Raw genomic sequence first — 21444 nt, forward strand, 5'->3', positions numbered from 1 at the left:
GTGAACACCCACTTGCATCCAACAATGCATTTCCCTTCCAGTAGATCCACTAATTTCCAAGTCCTTGCTTTCATTAAGGCTTTCATTTCTTCATCCATAGCCTCTTTCCATCTTAGGTTGGATACTGCCTCTGAATACCTAATAGGACATGCACAGAAGAGAGAGCGGACACAAAAGAACAATAACAGGGAGACAAATGTGAGTAAGACACAAAATCAACAATGGGGTGTCGAATAGTACAAGAACGGGTAGGCTTACAAAGGGTAATAAGAAGATCCAAGTCAGAGGGATGTGTGATAGGATTACCTGGGGTTGCTAAGACAGGTTGATCCGAGTCCAATTGGTTGCTGACATGAGTTGGTGGACCCTTTTTCCTTCTGTTGTAGGTGATTCTTATATCTTTTTGCTACCTTCTGGAGTCTTCAGTAACATCTGCAACATCACCAGTAGTAGCTGGTGCAATGGGAGCCTCACTAGATTCACTCGGGATACCACAACTAGGAGGATCAGGAGGAGAAGGTGGAAGGTCCAAGGCAGACAGAGGCACAAAGGAGGGAACAGAAGAATCCTCTTCCATCCCGCTAGTCTCCCCCTGAAAGGATTCTGGGAAGAATGAAAATAGAATTGAGACTCAAAAAAAACCACATCCTTTGTGACATTTTTTCTTGGTGACTGGATCATAACACTTGTAACCCTTCTGTGTAGGAGAGTACCCCAAAATGATTCCTTTCGTAACCCTAGGATCCAATTTGGTCTTCTTTGGATCCTTTACATGTATAAAGCATACACAACTGAAGATTGCCGGTGGAAGAGAAAAGTCTAGAAGATGAAGGCAAAGGACAGAGAAAGGAGTTTTCATCCCCAATACCTTGGATGGCATTCCATTTATCAGATATGATGCAGTAAGGACTACTAGAGACCAATAGTTTTGGGGAACCTTGTGCTGAAATAGTAAGGCTCGAGCAGTCTCCAATAGGTGTTTATTCTTGCGCTCAGCAACCCCATTCTGTTGGGGGGTACTAGCACAAGATGACTGGATCATTCCAGCATCCTCCATAAACAGATTCAAGGACCTTTCAAAGTATTCAGCTGCATTATCAGACTTGAATTGTTTAATTTTCTTGCCAAATTGTGTTTTAATCATTTTGTAAAACGTCATGGTTACCCGTGGCACTTCATCGCGTCCTTTTAACAAGTAGATCCATGTGCATCGAGAGTAGTGATCAATAAAACTGACAAAGTACCGAAAGCCATCAACAAAAATAATGGGTGAAGGGCCCCAAACATCAGAGTGGACTAAATCAAAAGAAGCTTGAATTTCATTACTACAAATTGGATAAACAATTCTACATTGTTTTGATAACTGACAGACTTCACAAACTAAATTTTGACTTGAAACACCTTTGAAATAATTCCAGAAACAACACTTCTAATGATGAGAAAGGTAAATGACCTAGCCTAGCATGCCACAGATGTAACCGAACTGATGTCTGCATCAAGGTAGTAGAGGCCTCCACACTCATGACCGCTCCCAATCGTTCTCTTCATCAATCTGTCCTAAAAGACACAATGAGTAGGAAAAAAAGTTATGCTACAATTCAAATTCTTGGTAAGCTTTGAAACAGATAAGAGATTTGAAGAAAGATTGGAAACATGCAAGGTAGATTTGAGTGAGAGGTCCTTGCTTAGGTCAACCACCCCTTTCCCAGAGATGCTAGAGAGGGAACCATCAGCAACCCTCATCTTATCTTGGCCAGACAATAAATGATAGGAAGAAAATACAGAAGACATATGTGTCATGTGGTCAGTTGCACCGAAACCAATAATCCAAGAAGCAGGATCAATAGAATTAATTGCACTAAAAGCATAGGCAGTACCTGATCTGGCAAGGGAGGTGGAAGCAAGAGAATTGGTCCTTAGACGGGCTAGTGCCCAGCTAAGTACCTCTACCTCATTGGCAGTGAAACCCAAGGACCCGTGTCTGGGGGAATTAGCAATCTGTCCCATGGAAGAAGAAGTAACTGTGGATGAGTGTTTTGAGCCATCTCCACTGTGACTGGCAACCAGATTCCCACTTGCAACTTGACTCTTCTAATGCTTCTTATCTTTCTTCAAAGCAGCCGGTTTTAGATGTGGATAGAGAACCCAACAAGTCTCTTTCACATGCCTTTCTCCTCCACAGTGGGTGCACTTCAGATGTCTCTTGTCCGAGTACTTATTCTTTTTTTTTTTTGATGAATTTGTCCGAGTACTTATTCCCCTTTTGATTTGTAGAAATTAGGGCCGAATGTTCCATAGATTGTTCAGCTAGCTTAGTTTGAGTATCAACTTGCATCTCTTTTCTTCTAACCTCTTCATTCCTCACGAGGTAGTAGACATGATGTAAGCCTGGCATTTCATCCCTTCCTAGAATTTGGGACCTTATGCTCTCATATATTGGATCTAGGCCAGCCAAAAATTTAAATGCTCTGCCCTCTTCAATTTGTTTGTCATGCCTTTCCTTGTCTCTGGCATTCTCCCAATCAAGAATGAGGTGATGATCTAGCTCTTCCCACAGTTCTCCTCAGGTAGCAAAATATGTTGCAACAATCATATCCCCTTGCCTCAAGGCAGCAATGTCTTGATTCAATCTATAAATTCTGGCATTATTTTTTCTCTGCCCATAAGTTTTAGACACTTTCTTCCATATCTTGGCAACAGCGGAGAAATGTTGAACAGTCCTAGCTACCCTTGGATTCCTTGGAGCAAGCAGCCAGGACATAACTGTAGCATTCTCCTTACGCCAAACTGCATAATCAACACTACCCACTTCAGGTTCCTCTTCTGCCCGTCCAAATAACCAGTGAGTTCCCAGGATGTGATGAAGAGCTAGGCTCAAACAAACCATTCTCTGAAGTTATACTCATCCAACAACACATTAGTAATCTGCAGGTTGTGCAGATTTGGACTCTCCAGATTAGGGGACCTCCCACTAGTCCTAACATCTCTAGAAGACACTTCCCCGGATATAGAAGACATCTTCTCCTACTTGCAAAGATCAAACTGTAAACACAATATATAGAGAACTGTTTCAGACTTACGGAACTTGCTGCACTGCAAACTCTACCCTGAGAACCCGTAATAGAGCTGAAACCACGAGCACCACACTGCTGCACTGTGCTCTAATTACTGCTGTCGCAGACTGTAATCAGTCCAGACTTCTGTTGTGCTCTAATCACTGTTGCCGCAGCCTGTAATCTTTGCCACGACCAGTTCTAGGACTGTCGAGATCAGTCCTCCCACCTAGATCTGTTCCACAAAGATCTCTCTTAGCCAAATGGCTACAATCTGCTATACCGAGTCTATTAGGGCATCAGCTTCTGGGACTAACTCCCCTTGGGCCCTACAACCAAGGGAAACCCTAGATGTAGGTCTTATTGTGTTCTACGACCAACCCTAGGGTTTCTTTGCAGCAACCAAGATAGAAAAGAGGAAGAAAGAGAGTTGGATACGAGTAGAAGATGAAGTGGCGGTTGTAACCAGGTGAAAGATTAGAGCTCTGATACCATGTTTGCTGGAATGAAGCTGCCGAAGGAGAAGAGGAGAAGAAGAAGAAGGAGAGTTGAGAATGGCGGCAACAATCTCTCAGCCGGCCCTACTCTATTATTAATAAGTGTATTACATAATGTTACACAAATAGACTAGAATGCCCCTGATTAGTGATGGGACACCTAGACAAATAAAAAACACTAAATAAGATTAGGCCCAATAACAAAAGACTAAAGACCCAACGAAGATGAATAAACATATTAAGACAGTCGAACCAACATAAATCTCTAGGAATCCAGAACAGATAGGAATCCAAAGAGTCTTGAAAATTCCGAGCCTCCTCCAAATAATGAGCTAGCCTCCATGGCCCTCCATTCTTCTCCCTGAGCCATTCAATGGTGTTGTTCAAATCTCCTTTGATGACAAGAGAAGACAAGCCAAGGTCTCTTGCAATCCGGAGTCCAGTTAGCACTGCTAACACTTCATCCTTTGTAGAGTCTTCCATCCCGATTGCACCACTGTTAGCACGCGGTAAATTCCCATCCCTTCCCTTAAACACACCACCATCCCTGCAAAACCAGGGCTCCCAAGGGCACTTCGATCAAAGTTCAGGGTCAACTCCTCTTCTAATCTTGGCTGAGGGATGCTTGTTGCTTTTAGAGAAGCTGGAGAAGAAAGCAAGATCTCCACCATGCTGCTTTGAAGATCATTCAAAGAAACACCTTTGAACTCCTCTGAGTTCAGCGCCCAAATGTTGCACAAGTGGAATATGTAAGATAACAGTTCACCCACAGTTCTAGCTTTATTGTTGAAGATTTGGTTGTTTCTCTCCTCCCACACCCCCCACATAACTGCTTGAACCACAATACACCAATAAACTTTTCCCCTTTTTCTAAGGCATCTTCTTTCCATTGCCAAAGAAGGTCTTCAAGGTGTTCAGGAAAGACCCAACTGTACCCTACTAGGGAGGTCATGTTTGGGAGTGCTTATTGAATAAGTGCTTAAAAACACATGCTTATTCAAATAAGCACTTATTTGCATTTGGCACCCACCTTTTTCAAGTGATTATTTTAAAAAATAAGCATTGATTTCATATTGGGTGTTTAGTAGTTTTTTCTCCAATAAGCACTTAAATAAGCATTTGTGACAATTGAATCCTTCATTTTCTTTCAAATTTTCAAAATATACCCTTATGAAAGTACTTTTATTAAATTACTTTTATGAAAGTACTTTTATGAAAGTACTTTTATGAAGGTACTTTTATGAAAGCACTTTTACAAAAACACACTTATGAAAGCACTTTTATGAAAATTACTTTTATGAAAGCACTTTTATGAAAATTACTTTTATGAAAGCACTTTTACGAAAGTACTTTTATGAAAGCACTTTAACAAAAGCACTTTTACGCAAGTACTCTTATGAAAGTACTCTTATGAAAGAACTTTTATGAAAGTACTTTTATAAAATTCAACTAGGGATAATTTTACAAGTGGAATTTTAAAATTCAACTAGAGATAATTTTGGAAGAAAAAAAAAATTGAATAAGATAAGCACTTCAAAAAAGCTGGAAATTTGGGTTTAAAAAATAAGCCCTTATTTTTAAAATAAGCACTTATTCCAGGCTTATTTCCCACACACCAATAAGTGTTTAATGGTGTGGTCCCGGCCGAAATAAGCACTTATTTTTAAGCACTCCCAAACATGGCCTAGGTTTAGGAAGAAGCACCAAACTTTCCTTGTTTCTTAGCCTTCGGGATACTTGAATACAGGTTACAACAGAGCAGGTGACTCACTAAGAGCTGAGATAATGGCTATACTGGAGGGAGCACAAAGAGCAAGGGATATGAACATCAACAAATTGCTGATTGAAGGGGACTCACAATTTGTAATAGAATGGCTGCAGAACAGAGAAGGGGACTTTTGGATTATAGGAATGAAATGAAAACATTCCAGTGGCTAACTAGGGGCATGGAAGTAAAACTTCATTGGGTGCAAAAAGAAGTAAAATGTATGGCTGATGCTTTAGTAAAACAAGGGGTGGCGAGAGAACAAATGTTTTGGGCATAGTTGGAGAGAGGTATTGGACTGCAATCAAAGGTGACATAATGCCAAAAAAAAACAAAACAAAAAAAAGGTGACATAATGAAAGTTATGAAGGAATTCTACTCAAATGGTGACATGGAAAGGAGTTTGAATGCTACATCCCATTTGGTAAATTGGGACCTGCCCACCTTCAGCAAGTGGAGGTTTAGGTGTAAGGAAGATCAAAAAGTTCAACATAGCTTTGTTATGGAGATGGTTCTGGAGTTTCAATTCAAAACCCAATTGGTTATAGAGAAAACTAATTTCTGAAAAGTATGGTTTTCAGGAAAATGGCTGGGATTCGAACACCCCCTCGCAACCTTATGGATGCAGTGTTTAGAGAGGGATTTATAAAGCATATCCTATTTTATGAAAGGTATCAAATACAATTTAGGAAGTGGAAACAAACTGAAGTTTTGGATGGATCCCTGGTCCGGAGAGAGAAGAGTGAATCGCCCACTCCAGGAGGCTCAAAAAGGTCCAGAAAACTAACCGCCCCCTACAGAAAAATAAAAGAAGTCCAACGATACCTGTGCGCCCAAGATCAGATAAAAAACAAAGAGTCCAGCTTTTCTAGGACTCTTCTCTGTACTCCAGTTCTTCCTGATTTTGATGCCAAAACAAAGATCCCCGTCCTGATGATTAGATCTCACCAAAAAATCCAAGAACTTGGCAGTCTATAGCAGATCGATCAGCCCTTTGTTACTTCATGCAGTCGGCCGATCTATGGCTGCTTGAGAATGCTTCAAGAACCCTAACCGATTGCTCTAATACCAAGTAGAGATCTGCTGAAATAAAAAATATGAAAGAAAGGAGTGTTTTCTTGAAGAGAGGAGAGAAAGAGAAGAAGTGATCTTTAGAAGAAAAGAGAGCAATAATCTGGCCGCCCCCTTCAGTTATTATTTATAATAAAAATATAAGGTGTACAATTCCTACTATGCCCTTATAGGGCAGCAAAATATAAAACAGTATATAAAGGACTCAAAACACTAATAAAATTTGGACTCACGTAACAGCTGTGGTCTCCACTTCTTATCTAACAACCAACATAACACAACTACTCTAAAAACAAACAAAACTAACTAATCTTCAACAAAAGACCTTATAACTTTCTGGTTTTTGTAACAATCTCTGCTCGGTGACCCTTTTTTAAGTTCCTCAATGCACCATCTCTTGTTTTACATTGGTGTTCTCTCTTTAGGCTCTATTTGTTTGCAGTGCAAATCCGAACTGAATACAAATTTTGCACCCAGTTTAGTTATGCATCCATTTGTTTATAATCATGGATTGGACTCTTGCATGATACAAAATTTGTAATTTTTTTTGTCTCATTTGCACTCATTGACAGTGTAAGTTTTGCATCCATAAAACTGGTGCAAAATTTGCACCACCTTCCTTATACCTCAATTTTATCTCATATAAAGTGGGGACCACATTATCTTGCTTCCTACCACACTCCCAAACAGACAACCCACCTCCTATCTCCATTCTCTTTCAACTAAAGTGAGGACCACTTCATATACTTTCTATTTTATTTCTCATGAATAAATAAGTCAAAACTGAAGCAAAAAGTAAATCGGAATTTACACTCAGCCTATTTGCACTCCCATGCTTTTACCCCAGTGCAAATGAAATTCACATTGCAAACAAACTGAGCCTTAATCTTAGATGTATAGCCATTCCTCCTCCATGGCCAGGTTTGGTTATGGAGGACAAGATCCATTTCATAGCGCTCTTATGATAAGACAAATATATGCATCATTTCCAATAAATTAGGTCTCCTGGCCTGTAGCGTGTAACATTTCTCTATTTTCCAAGATATGGACATAGAAGATAATAGTTAATGGTGTCTTAAGAGAGCATCTCAAGCACAGAAGTGGAATCATTATTTTACATAAATAAATAAATAAAAACCTTTTATCTCAGACATATGTTAAGAATGTAATCATATATGTGAAAGAATTAGAAACTCACTGGGAAACAGCGCATCATATATAAAAGGGGATTTGAGGATAAGTCTAGCCCATCGACATGGTGCTGACTAAATACAGCAATACGGACCTGTAAAATCCAATACATCAGTTCCAGTAGCTCGGGGTTGGAATAGAATTACTAAATTCCCCCCAGCACTAGTAAAGATAGAACTAAACTTGACAAATCTATTGCATTTTTAATATGGAAATAAAGAGACAAGAGCATCACTTTAACAAAGTTGAGAAATAACTGATTCAAATAAAGACTTCTATTAGACAAGATTAAAATCTTCTTTTACCTCACTTGGTTACAATCAATATACATCTCTGATCTCCTGTGCTAAATTTTGTGACTTTGTGTTATTTTCTAGTTTGTATTTTTCTTTTTTTTGTTTTTTTTTTTTTTTGATAAGCTAATTTGTGATTGTTGTAGGAATTTATCAATTAATCTAGAGCCAATGTAGTTCAAATGGTCTTAGTAAAGAGCTCCCTTTATAATCTAAAGAAGTTGAGGTTGTAGATTTGTTACTTTTCTTGTAGCCTATGCTTGGTAGGTCAAGTTATTCTGGCCAATATTGTCATGTGGTGAAGCAATGACTAGTCATTTTGGCCTCCCTAGCAATGCTGTTAGTCTTGACTAGTTTCACAAGCTGTTTCAGCCCACATAAATGTCTTTCTCACTTGTGGCAGCACGAAAACCAAGAGCCACAACATCAACATACTATTCTCTTGATCCCAACTGTCATCAACATACTACATTACTAGCAGTAATGTAGAGTTTAAATCCCCTAGACAATTCGAGGTAATTCAGTCCATCAAAGGGAATTACAGCCAAAGGAAACTCATATCTAACCCCCCCCCCCACTCATTCCGTTTTGACCTAACAGAAACCCCAGAAGTTGCAGAATTTTCAGAGGACATGATTCAGCTCACTATTCAGCTTTAAACACACACCCTAGGATCCCTCCTGACACAAAACAGTCCTAGAAACATACTAGAACTGCAGCCCACATGCACACACTACAGCCTGGACACAATCTGAACACAGACCAGCTCCAATATTCCCCAAAAAAAAATTCCATGTTGATTTCAGTGCTGAATAGACTTAACAGTCACAGTCCACCACACTTTTAGACCATATAATCGCACCAACTACCAGGAGAGACCACAAACAGTGTTGTCACACCAAAAAAAGGCAAAGACAGGTCGTCCCAATGATTTAAAAGGCACGCCTAGGCAGTGTTTTAAAAGTGCAAGGGCCAATTTGGGCCTGAGGCGCAAGGCAAGGCGTGTGCCTTTTTAAGAAAGGTGCAAAATGCCAAAAAAAATTAAATAATGGAAAATATTTTAAATATATTAAACATAATGTTAATAAAAATATAAACTTAAGTTTTAAAATAAATGATTTAAAAAACCTACTATCTAAAATTAAAATGCATAAACATAACATGTAAGGTGTATTCAAATGAAAATTTAAAAATAAAAGCAAACATATAAAGCATTTTCAAGCATGTAAAACCCACAATCTCTTTTTTTCCTTAATTGCATTGCTTCGAGTAGTTAATGTGATGTAAAACATATTGCATTCTTGATTCTATGAGTCGCCTTTGTAGCACACCCCTCGAGGCAAGCCCAAACAAGTCTATGTTAGGGTTTGAAATTCTTATTTGCTGATGTTGTTCATTCATTCATTGCAATAAAATATCTTCTTAAAAGGCAATGAAAGTTGTAAAATCATTATACTTTATGTGAGAAATAAGAATTTCAGACCCTAACATAAACATGTTCGGGCTTGCCTCAAGAGGCATGGTCAGGGGTCCTGGAGCCCCCGGCCCAGCCATTAGACTCAAAAAAAAAAAAAAGCAAAAAGCGCAAAATTTTAAAAAGACGCACACATGGGCTAAGGCGCAAGGCACATCAGGTGCACACCTAGGCGCACTAGGCGCACACCTTTTGAAAGAGGTGCGCCTAGGACCTGGGTGAGGTGCATACCCCAAAATGTGCCTCGCCTGTGCGCCTAGGTGCACCTTTTAAATCATTGTGCCTAGGCACACAGGCAAGGCGCATACCCAGGTCTTAGGCACACCCCTTTCAAAAGGCGCACCAGGCGTGCGCCTTTTTAAAGTTTTGCGCTTTCTGCTTTTTTTTTAGTCTAACGGCTGAGCCAGGGGCTCCGAGAACCCCCTATTTGCTAATGTCGGTACAAAGGCAACTCATAGAATCAAGAATGCAATATGTTTTACATCACATTAGCTACTTGAAGCAATGCAATTAAGGAGAAAAAGAGATTATGGGTTTTACATGCTTGAAAATGCTTTATATGTTTGCTTTTATTTTTAAATTTTCATTTGAATACGCTTTACATGTTATGTTTATGTATTTTAATTTTGGATAATAGGTTTTCTAAAACATTTATTTTAAAATTTAAGTTTATATTCTTTTATTAACATTATGTTTAATATTTTTGAATTTTTTTATTTTTTAGCATTTTTTTTGTAATTTTGCGCCTTGCTTAAAAAGGTGCGCACCTCGCCTTGCGCCTCAAGCGCAAATTGGCCCTTGCGCTTTTTTTGCGCCTTGCACTTTTAAAACACTGAGTCATCTGTGACCTACAAAAGTTCCATTCTCACTTTCTCAGGTACAAGGATCACACAATCCATAGAAAAATAGTATGAACTCACAACACTTTCTCACAGCATTCAGCCACCTAAATTCATAGGTTTTTTTTCTTGATATACACCCAAGAGGGAGGAAAAAAATAAAAAACCGCTGTATCAGTTGTGGGTCTATTCTTCTAATCTCAGACTGGAGAAGACAGCAAGATGAAGGTGAAAGAAAACTTGTTTGATCTGTACTCAAGCCCAGTAGAACTGCTCCGATACCAATATTAACAGAAAAAGTAGAAGAAATATGGAAGAAGAAGAAGAAGAAGAAGAAGAAGAAAAGAGAGAGAGAAGGGAGAAGGGAAGAGAAAAAAATTGAGAGAATGAAATCTGTTCTGGCAGCGCCAGATTTTTTATTATATATAGGGTAACACTTAAAGACAAAAAGACTCCTATGCCCTTGCGGCACTTACAGAACATAAAATACTATAAAATACTAGTTATTCTAACAAGGAACAAAGGCACGATAGCATGGATAAAAAATTAATCTATTTTGAGAAGGTTTCATGGAGGCAAAAAGCTAGGGTGTTGTGGCTCAAAGAGGGTGATAGGAACACTACATTTTTTCAAGCCATGGTGAGGGGAAGAAAAAGGAACACAATTTTGAGGTTGGAGGAGCAAGAAAGAATTATTGCTGACCAGCAAGCCATTGTCGAGGAGATCCGCAATTTTTGAATAAATTTGTAGAAAGCTATGCCTAATAGGAAATGCCATTTGGGAAAGCCGGAATTTGCTCATTTGGAGAGTGGGATGGAGTGACTGGAGAGAGAATTTTAGGAGGAAGAAGTATGAAATGCTGTCAGAAAGATAAAGGGGGATAAGGCCCCAGGGCCAGATGGTTTTAACATTGGTTTCCACAAAATGAGCTGGAACAATATCAAGGATGGATATGTTGAAGAAATTATGGGGGGAGAAAAAACTGAATAAGGTTGCCAATGCAACCTTCATTTCTCTCATCCCAAAAGTAGATGGAGCTGTTAGAGTTAAGGATTTCAGGCCGATTAGCCTAGTTTCTAGTGACCTATAGGTGTTATCTGGGAGACTGAAGATGGTGTTGCATTTGGTGGTGGGTTTGACTCAAATGGCATTTGTCCAAAGGAGGCAAATTCTTGATGGGGTTTTGATTGCAAGTGAATGTGTGGATGCAAGAATTACAAGTGGGGAAGCGGGGGTGATCAGAAAATTTGACTTAGAGAAGGCATATGATCATGTTGAATGAGATTTTTTACAAGAAGTGATGCGGAGGATGGGTTTTGGGAAAAGATGGAGAAGTTGGACTTTTGCATGTATCTCTTCAGTCTCTTTTTCAATGTTAGTGAATGGGGTTTCTACTGAATTCTTCAATGCCACGAGGGGATTGACACAAGGAGATCCTCTCTCCCCAATGCTCATTGTTCTTGTTGTGGAGGTATTAAGTAAGTTGATTGAGAAAAGAAGAAAGGTGGAATTGGTTGCTAGTTTCAAATTTCAGAGAGATAGAATGGTCATTTTCATCTCCAATATGCTAATGATACAATTTTCTTGGATACTTCTGTGGTGCAGGTTTATAATTTAAGCAGTATTCTTAAATGCTTTCAATTGCTGTCAGGCCTGAAGATTAATCTTGGTAAAAGTATTGTGATTGGGGTGGGAGAAATTCAGCAAGATGTTTTGGAGGAATGTGTTAAGAGCTTTGGGGTGTTTGATAGGGAAATTTCCTTTTTCTTATTTGAGTCTCCCAACTGGGGCTAGGGCGGTTGCTTCTTCCACTTGGCAACTTGTCCTAGATAGAATTGATCAAAGGTTGGCAGGGTAAAGGAGGGAATTTCTGTTTTTTATTTTTATTTATTTTTTTTTTTTTTTTTTTTTTTGGGGGGGGGGATATTCTTCAGTAGTGCGAGAGATTGAGAGAATGCAATTTTCACTGGAATGTCAGGGTGAAAAAAAAGAAGTTTGATTTGGTTAAGTGGGACTTGGTGTGTAGACCTAAAAAAGATGGGGGTTTGGGAGTGGGAAGAGTGGGTGTATTTAAAAAAACTTTGTTGGGAGAGTGGGTTTGGAGATTTGGGAGGGAGAGGGAAGCCATTTGGAGGAGAGTGGTGGCTTGTAAGTATGGGGTGGTGAACTTTGGGTGGGATGTGAGGGAGGTGAGGTCATCTTATGGGGTAAGTGTTTGGAAGGGGATCATGAAGCTCAACTCACTGCTGATTCCTTTTTTCTCTTGGAGGGTGGGGAGCGGATATAGAATAAGGTTTGAGGATGATTGGACTAGAATTGGAAAGTTGTGTGAAATTTGTCCAAGATTGTATAATTTGAGTGAGAAGGGTGTGCCTATTTCTCATTGCTATGAGGTGAGTAATGGTTCTGTAGTCTGGTGCCCTAAATTTAGAAGACATTTATTTGATTGGGAGTTGGAGTGTGTGGAGCTGCTGGCTAAGTTTCAAGAGGTGGAAAATTGACCCCTCATCATCAGATGTCAAATGGTGGAAAGAGTGAAAAGATGGGAGATTCATGGTCAAATCCATGTATAATGCTTTGATCAGGAACCAGGTAGAGGCTGATTCAATTAGAGGCATTTGGGGGAAACCAGTTCCCTCAAGAGTGGAACCTTTTGCATGGTTGATTTCAATGGGTTGCATTCTTACACAGGATATGTTGAAGAAAAGAGGCTATCAGTTTCCAAACAGATGTGTGTTATGCTGTTTTGCTGAAGAGGAGAATATTATGCACTTGATGGTACAATGCAATTTTGTGAAAGGGGTCTGGTCCTTCTTCTTCAAGCTCTTTAAGGTGGCTGGTTGGGCACCAGTGGACTCTGCTGGAATTTGGTGGCTGGCCAAGAGTTTTAGGAAGTTGTAAAGAAAGAATTATGTGGAGCTGTATTCCTTTTGCTGTCTGCTGGGAAGTTTGGAAGGAGAGAAACTAGACGATCTTTGAAGGGAAAATGAAAAGCTTGGAAGAAGTTGGGGCAGGACTCTGTTCTTTAGTTGTTGGCTGGGTGTTGGTAATTCCAGAATTTGAAGGACTAAAGAAAGAAAACTTTGGTTCCAACTTTTGGCATACTTTGAGTGGTTAAGATTTTGGCTAGGTTTATGTACTCTGTTTTTTGTTTTGTGAGACTCGTATATTCTGCTTCTTGTTGTTTTTGTTGGGGTGACCCCTTGTGACCTGTGTTAGTTGTATCCTTTTATTCACAAGTAATAAAATTTTCTTCTTTCTTAATTTATCTTCAAGAAAACCCTAATTCTCTCATCCCCTAACCCTAAGCTTCTTAGTTCAAGCATCCCTCTGCTAGAACAGCAAGCTAAATACATTTCCAATCATTCCTTAAAATTAGTAAATTCAACCCTAAAACTTTAGCTAGGATCCATCTGCTAACCTATTGGCTATCAAGAGAGAACAAAAGATACCTTAGCTGAACGGTAAACTGTTCCAGAACTTGGCTGAAGCTCTCCTGCTATTAATTTGAGTATGGTTGATTTGCCAATGCCATTTGGACCAACCACTATGAAAAAATTGATTAGCCAATGTCAGAATGTAGAGAAATATGGAGAAGTAAAAGGAAGTACTAGTTTCCAAAAAAAAAAGGAAAAATTAAATGAAAAACACCAACAAGACAAATCAAAAAAATGCAAAAAAGATAATAACTAAAACTTATTTGCTGGATTAATAAAATCTTACTTATTTATCAAAATGAAAAAGATAATAACTAGAACTTAGATAACCAGTGGAAGGGGCAAATGCATTAATCTATTTTTTTAGTTATGTTAATTAGGATAGGCTTGTCTTTCTCAGCCTCGGCCAGAGAAATGAATTATCAAAACAAAAGACCAAGTTACCTGACAAGGGTTTTTATGAGCAAAAGATGAGACATGTGCATGATTCTACAAAAATACTAAAATACATGATACCACATAATATTAACTTACATGCAAAAGCTATAAACAGTATTATAAATTGAAAATAGACAAAAATACATAACTTATAATTAGATACAGATCAGGCACTAGAAAAGGAAAATCAATGTTGTGTGCTAACGAGCATGTAGTTGAGTGTTTTCCACCCAAAGTAACATCATCCAAAAACAGAGAACGAAAATAATTCATCTGTCCTTACTTGCTATGCGGCTGTCAAGATCTATACCAAAATTCAAATTCTTAAACAATATTGGACCCCCGGGATAACCAAATGACGCATCACTGCAATCAAATGTAATGTCAAGAATATTTCAAAGGAAACTAAACCAAGCATAATTCAAAATCCAATGGCAATAAATATTAAAAACACTCCAGTTCCAGTGGGCACTCAAACTGAACATGAATCAGAGTTTAATGGTAACAATGGAAGGAGATTGACTGACATAGTCACTTGGGATAAAGTTGATAAAATTAACTACTCCTTTGTAAATATCACAAAATCTCTGTTAGATGCACTGCCAAACAGACCTGAAACTAATTATGGGAGGCCCTGGCCTGTCATCAGGTGTTGGGAACTCGAATTTATAACTGTAAAGGAAGAAAACATGGAGAACTTAATTAAAGGTGAAAATTGAAACAAAAAGCAGGTGATTTTGCATAATGTATTAAAGTATAGACTATAGAGGAAGTCGGGGATATCATCAAAGGGAAACCAATCAATGGAAAGGCTGCATACTCAGGGTCATTGACGACTTCATCCACGTGACCCATTCGCTCCAATGCCTGCTCAGTTCCAAAAGGTAAGTAGTAATAAAATTATTTCCTGCATCATGGCCCTTGATGCAGAATAGAAAAATGCCCATGACTGGAAAGGCTTTATGGATCAAAAAATAAAACTAAATACACAATTAAATGCAACGTAAACGGCCTCAGGCTCAAATATGAGATTATAAAGATCAATCTGAATCAAGTCAATGAAAAGAATGAGAAATTGAAGCCTAAATTGGACCAAATCAACTTAGCAAAGATTTCAAATGTTCTCTCTAAGCACCTTAATTCTCGATTGAACAAGAGATGCCCGTTTTGCATTGTAACGGAACTTATCAATAAAAGCCTGCATCACAAAGAGAAATATCCATGTATCAAACAAGTGGAACCAGAACATCCAAGTGTAAAAATATACCACCTTTAGTATCTATCCACCTACTTAATTACTTATGTATCACAAGTAATGTTGCTACTTGCTAGCAAAGACATCCTATTAAACAAAACGATCCATTGCACTAGCCATCTAAAATATTCCATGGTTGTTTGTTAAACAAACATAGTATAAAACTGAAAAATAGGCATGCTGTACAACAGGAGGCATGGACAGTACATTGTTAAGACTTAAAACTGCTTAGCCATTTACTACCTCTACAACAGTACAACAGCCAGATTTTGTTTTTTTATGATAATTCGACAGCCAGATTTTGTTGAGATTAAACAATTCTTATTAACTATTTTTTTCTTCAGAAAGATGGTCATAAAGTTTTGGTTGTGAAAAGCATAGGATCTTGTCTCTGAAGTATTGGAGGGTTGGGCATCTGAGATCTAGATCTAGTAACCTAAAGGTCCGAAACCATGGTTCTCCACATCCTAGAAATACCTATATCACAACTGACCTGAAAGTTTTTATCAATCTCAATGACAAAATAATGGAAGCAAAATAACTGTTCACTTGGTCCTCGCACAAAATAAAAAAAAAAGAAGAAATGCTGCAGCATTGTTCTAGTACAAATCTCCACAGAAGAAAACCTGCATATGAGCTTTTGTCCGTTCACTTGACTCAAAGGCTTTCTGTTGGTTCTTAAGTTGTTCCTCCTTTGTCCTTTCAAATGTATCATAGTCCCCTTTGTAAGTAGTCAACTTTTGTCCATGTAAATGGATAATATCCGTAACAACCTGGGGAAATGTCAGAATAGAAACTATCCTATAAAACATTAAAACAGGAGAAGAAAAAAGAAATAGGATAAAAAATGAACCACCAATCCTCCATTCTCACTCAAAAAAGTTCAAATGTAAGAAAAGTAATACCGTGTTCAAGAATTCTCTAGCATGAGAAACAACTATAAATGTCTTTGGCCATTTCACAAGATATGATTCCAGCCATAGAACAGCATGAAGATCCAGATGATTCTGCAAAAAAAGAAATGCAAGTTTTACATAATTCTTTTAAACCAAGGTTAGAAGACATTTCATGAATACAATGAAAGTGCTAGAGCATTTTTTTACTGTGGGTTCATCAAGTAGCAACAAATCAGGCTCTATAAATAATGCACGTGCAAGAGCTATTCGCATTCTCCATCCTCCAGAAAAAGTTTTTGTTGCCTTCTTCTGCATTTCTGGAGTAAAACTAAGACCCTGAAGAAGAAAAAAAGAGGCAGCAGAATATTGATCACATGTAAGTAATTTCCATTAAAATGCAGTAATTGAATTAACAAGAAGATTGTAAGCAAGCATGCTGGATTTCTCTTTGAGCCTATCTTTTTTTCTTTTTTTGGAGATCAAAAACCAAGCTATTCTTTTATTTAAACTTACCATTAGAAAGTTCTCTTGTTGAAGCAGTCATTGGTTAGTGCACCTTTGTCTAAGGTTTCTCTTATTTTTGGTTTTTGTAGAACTAGGAATTATAAGTTGATCTAGGAGTGGGAATCTTTTTTTGCCTAATGGATATGTGTCACAACCAATGACCTTAGTAGTGGAACTAATATTAAATTGAACAGAAATGCATGTGATTTGAGAAAGCTTCCCTCAAGCTATTTTGAGTTAAGAATTCCTTATGATGCCCTGCAAATATTTTTATTCAAGAATGTATGTTTTCTACCCAGGTATTCTCTTTCAGCATTGTCAGACTCAGACTGGACACAACCATTTTGTTGACTGGATCACAATTCACCCAATTCAACCATTCGATCACTCAAATAAAAATTTTCAAAAAAGAAAAATTTTAAAAGATAGAAAATAGATTCATAATATGTTTTAAAGCTATCTCCATCAGCATGAGCTTGTCTTACACCAGTCCCAAGCCCAGATAAAAGAGGGTTTCATCAGGTTGGCAGCCAACACTAAAACGTTTTCCGAACTCTCATGATTGTAGATCCTGATTTGTCTTTCCATGTTCATGCTAGGGCATTCCTTAGAAGCAACACGCTATAAACCTTATCCAGAGTGAGTGTTAAGTGGGCAAGGACATGCTAGGGTGGTCCCTAGAAGTCACACCCCACAATAACACTAAGCCATGGTATTAAATAGGCAAGGGTTCCCTCATCCTTTTGGACAAGGGCAGGTAAAAAATAGTCCAAAAAATACAACTTTGTTTAGCCACTTGGAATGTAGGAGCATCAAGAAAGACTATGGAACTAGTAGACAAGGAGAATAATTAGTATTACATGGTTTTAGGAAACTAAATGAATGGGAAAAAAGCTAAACAAATTGATGGCTACAAGCTATGGTACACTGGAGAAGTGAATAATAGCAATGGAATAGCAATAATAGCATATAAGGATACTGATAAAAAAATAGCATTTGTTAGTATAAAACTACAAACTTAACAATAGCAAGATTCAAACTTTAGACATTAGGCTTTAACAACTAGAGGTTCACCACTAAGCCACACCCATTTGCTTGTTATAGGTTTATGCATTTTTATCTTTAAATAAATTTTCTCTTTTTCTTAGTGTATGCTTATCAATAAATGTTAGAATTAATTCTTAAAATTTATGTATTAATAAATATAAAGATAAATTATATTGATTGTTTTAAAACTAATATATATCAATATACATTTTAGTTTTTTTGTTTTTTCACGTTTTAGTTATTCCATCATTTGCGAATAGTTACTAAGTGTGTCCCCATATCTTGAATTTTATATAGACCATTAAATTACAGTTTTTCTACTTTTAAATAACTTATTTACAATCATATAAAACTTGTAACTATCGTTATTAATATATTTTTAGGATTTATTTGAGCTTTTTAGCATATTTATGCGTATCTTGATTTTTCGTCCGTATTTATACATATCCAAAGCGTATCCCGATACGTCTCTTAAAATTATCTCACCGATACACCTTACGTTTCCGATACTTTAAACCTTGATCATATTATCTATTTGAAATAGTGTAATTAGAAAAAAAAATAAAGAAATTGAAAGTTTGACATATTTGAATATGTTTTATATGCTATATTTGATTTTATTGTTTGTGTTAGAGTTGGCAGAATAAGGGGTAGTTTGGTCATTTTGTCATAAAATTAGAAGTGAGTTGTCTATTTTATCTGTGTTTAAGTTGTGTGTCTCATACTTAATGAGGGACATAGTTGTCTTTTGTATCCTAATGCATAAGTTATAAATACAAGGTGGGTCAGCTGGTAGATGATTTTTCTCTCCGGCCGAACCCTTTCTTTCTCTCCTCTCTTCTTTCTCTTCTTCTTCTTCTTCTCTCTTTCTTTCTTATTTCTGAACTAGGACTGAACTAGTATCAATCGACCCACAAACATGGTATCAAAGCACTAGAAATCAGTCCAGAAATCAGCTTGCTTCCTTTCTTTTCTCCTTGGATCATCATATCAGATTTGAGTTTTTCTGAAATTTCTCATCAATCAGTTGGAGGATTGATAAGGGGTGAAAAAGGAGTGAACGTTTTTCCTTCTAGGAGGTAACTACACCTCCAGTTATCGTGGTGGTGTTCGTCTTGGTGGTGTACTAGAAACCCTCTACTCAACGACTCAGAGAGGGCTGGTTCGTGAACAGGAGTGAACAGAAGTCTATGGTCAGCTAATTGCATGGTGTTTTCTCTCTCTTTTGGACTGGATTTGAACTATGTGGCAGTGCTGAATGATAGGTATGTGTAGGGACTGTTTTTGGTTCCTACTTATATCTGAATGTGTGTGACAGCAGTAGGATTTTAGTGCTGAACCCTATGACAGCGAGTGCTTCAGCAACAGTTGTTTAATTGAGGTGTGGCGTGTGGTGTAGTGAGGGCTGAATGGTGAAGGGTGATTTCTTTGTAATTATTTTTTTTATAATGGCCACAATCGGAGAGGGCAGTGATAATAAAACTGGTGTAATGATTTCCCCTGGTTACCTAAATATACAAATGACCTCCATCAAATTAAATGATGAGAACTATGTGCCATGGGCTAAGTCGGTGGAAGTGTTTCTAAGAGCCAAGAATAAGGTGAAACATGTGAAGGAGCCAGGAGGAGAAACCCTCGTCTGACTCTCAAGGGTATAGCGATTGAGAACAAGAGGATGCACAAATTATAACCTGGTTGCGGAATAGCATGGAACCGAAAATTAGTGTGAATTTTATGTTCTTGGAAACTTAAAGTTTCTAAGAAACTTTATTCTGGCCAAGATAACACCACTAGAGTATACCAACTGTATCAGGAGTACTTTAACTTGAAGCAGGAAAACTAGAGCCTAGAGGAGTATTGTGCTAGTATGAGAAACCTTCATAATGAGATTAATGTGTATCACCCATTGACTTCCGATGTTAAAATTCAGCAACAACGGGAACAGCTTAACATTACAAGATTTTTGGTGGGATTGAAATCTGAATATGAACTTGTTAGGGCACAAATAGTAAGCGGGTCTGTTCTTCCCTCTCTTGAGGAGGTGTTTACCCGACTTCGAAGGATTTCTATTAAACCTTCAGGGCATTCCACTCTCTCGGATATGTCTGTTTTTGTGGTGGCGAGAGGGGGATGTCATGAAAATAGAGATGGTGGAGGTGGACATGGATTTCCAAGGAACTGAGGCGGTCCAATGTTTAACCATACTGGTGGTCAAGGTGGAGGTAGTGCTTTAAAAGCACAAGGGCCATTTGCGCCTGAGGCACAAGGTGAGGGGTGCGCGCCTTTTTGAAGCAAGGCACAAAAATACAGGAAAAAAAAACTAAAATATCAAAAAAAAAGTCAAAAATTTCAAAAACAATGCCAAAACATTTTTAAAAATCACAAAAATATTAAACATAATATTAATAAAAATATAAACTTAAATTTTAAAAGAAATGTTTTAAAAAACCTATTATCTAAAAATAAAATACATAAACATAACATGTAAAGCATATTCATTACTTCAAGTAGTTAATGTGACGTAAAACATATTGCATTGTTGATTCTGTGAGTCACCTTTGTACCATGCCCCTCGAGGCAAGCCCGAAGAAGTCCATGTTAGGGTCTTAAATTCTTATTTCTCACATAAAAACTAATGCTTTTAGAGTTTTAATTGCCTTTTAAGAATATATTTTATTGGAATGAATGAATGAACAACATTAGCAAATAGGGGGTTCTCAGAGTCGTTAGGCTCAAAACAAAAAAAAAAAAGCAAAAAGCGCAGAATTTTAAAAAGGCGCACGCCTGGGTTGAGGCACAAGGCACATCAGGTGCACACCTAGGCACACCAAGCGTGCGCCTTTTGAAAGGGGTGTGCCTAGGACCTGGGCAAGGCGCATACCCTAAAATGTGCATCGCTTGTGCGCCTAGCGCGCCTTTTAAATCACTTGGTGGAGGTCGAGATTCAAGGGGAGGTCATGGTAGAGAACGAAGTATTGGTCCTAGAAGGTGCACATATTGTGGATTAGAAGGACATACTATTATCTTCTGTTATGACTTACACGATCTACCCAATACTTGGGCCAATCATGTTGTGAGTTGTAACTAGTGGTGTTGGCACAGTTATTGAAAACCAATAGGCTGATCAAACACCCTCCACATCTACAGGTGCTTCTGGGAGGGAAATGGTGAGTGACCCGAGTATTTCTTTAGACATGCTCTCAACAAAATATAGCCACTCTTGCGCTCATTCAGGTATGGCTTGCTTGGCATCCAAACCTTCACATTGGATTATTGACAGTGGAGCCTCTGATCTCTTTCCCAATCTTCCACATCTCAAATAGTGACACTTGTTAATGGTTCTACTTCTCCCATTTGTGGTTTTGGTAATGTTGACCTCACATTTTTATCTTTATCCTCTATTTTATATATACCCAAATTTCCTTTTAACCTCATGTATGTTAGTAGATTGACTAAATCTCTTAATTGTTCTATAACCGTTTATCCCTTTTCTTGTGTGTTTCCAGATCTCAAGACGGTATTGGTGGAGGGCATGAAGCAGGTGGACTGTATTACCTTGATGGTGGTGGTGCAAAAGTAGCCCTTCATTCTTCTCTTACTCCTCTCCAATGGCACTACAAACTTGGTCATCCGTCACCCAAGGCCCTGAAGTTACTTGTTCCATCATTAAGTCATCTTTCTTCT

The 21444-nt window shown here is 38.0% G+C and overlaps 1 protein-coding gene across 1 annotated transcript in view; it reads right to left on the reverse strand.

The window, feature by feature from the left end:
* Positions 1–21444, reverse strand: part of ABCF3 (general control non-repressible 3) — a 57095-nt gene that overhangs the window by 26232 nt on the left and 9419 nt on the right. Inside the window, exons 6-14 of the mRNA XM_088978515.1 lie at positions 16417–16545; positions 16219–16320; positions 15940–16086; positions 15194–15256; positions 14879–14925; positions 14671–14730; positions 14342–14424; positions 13636–13730; positions 7585–7671 (exon numbers count right to left, since the gene is read on the reverse strand). Coding sequence (XP_088834641.1) covers positions 7585–7671; positions 13636–13730; positions 14342–14424; positions 14671–14730; positions 14879–14925; positions 15194–15256; positions 15940–16086; positions 16219–16320; positions 16417–16545 — 813 coding nt within the window. The remainder of the gene's footprint in view (positions 1–7584; positions 7672–13635; positions 13731–14341; positions 14425–14670; positions 14731–14878; positions 14926–15193; positions 15257–15939; positions 16087–16218; positions 16321–16416; positions 16546–21444) is intronic.

Source organism: Nelumbo lutea, chromosome 3, assembly GCF_056320005.1.
Source record: "Nelumbo lutea isolate HS-2025 chromosome 3, American lotus-T2T, whole genome shotgun sequence".
Taxonomy (NCBI): Eukaryota; Viridiplantae; Streptophyta; class Magnoliopsida; order Proteales; family Nelumbonaceae; genus Nelumbo; species Nelumbo lutea.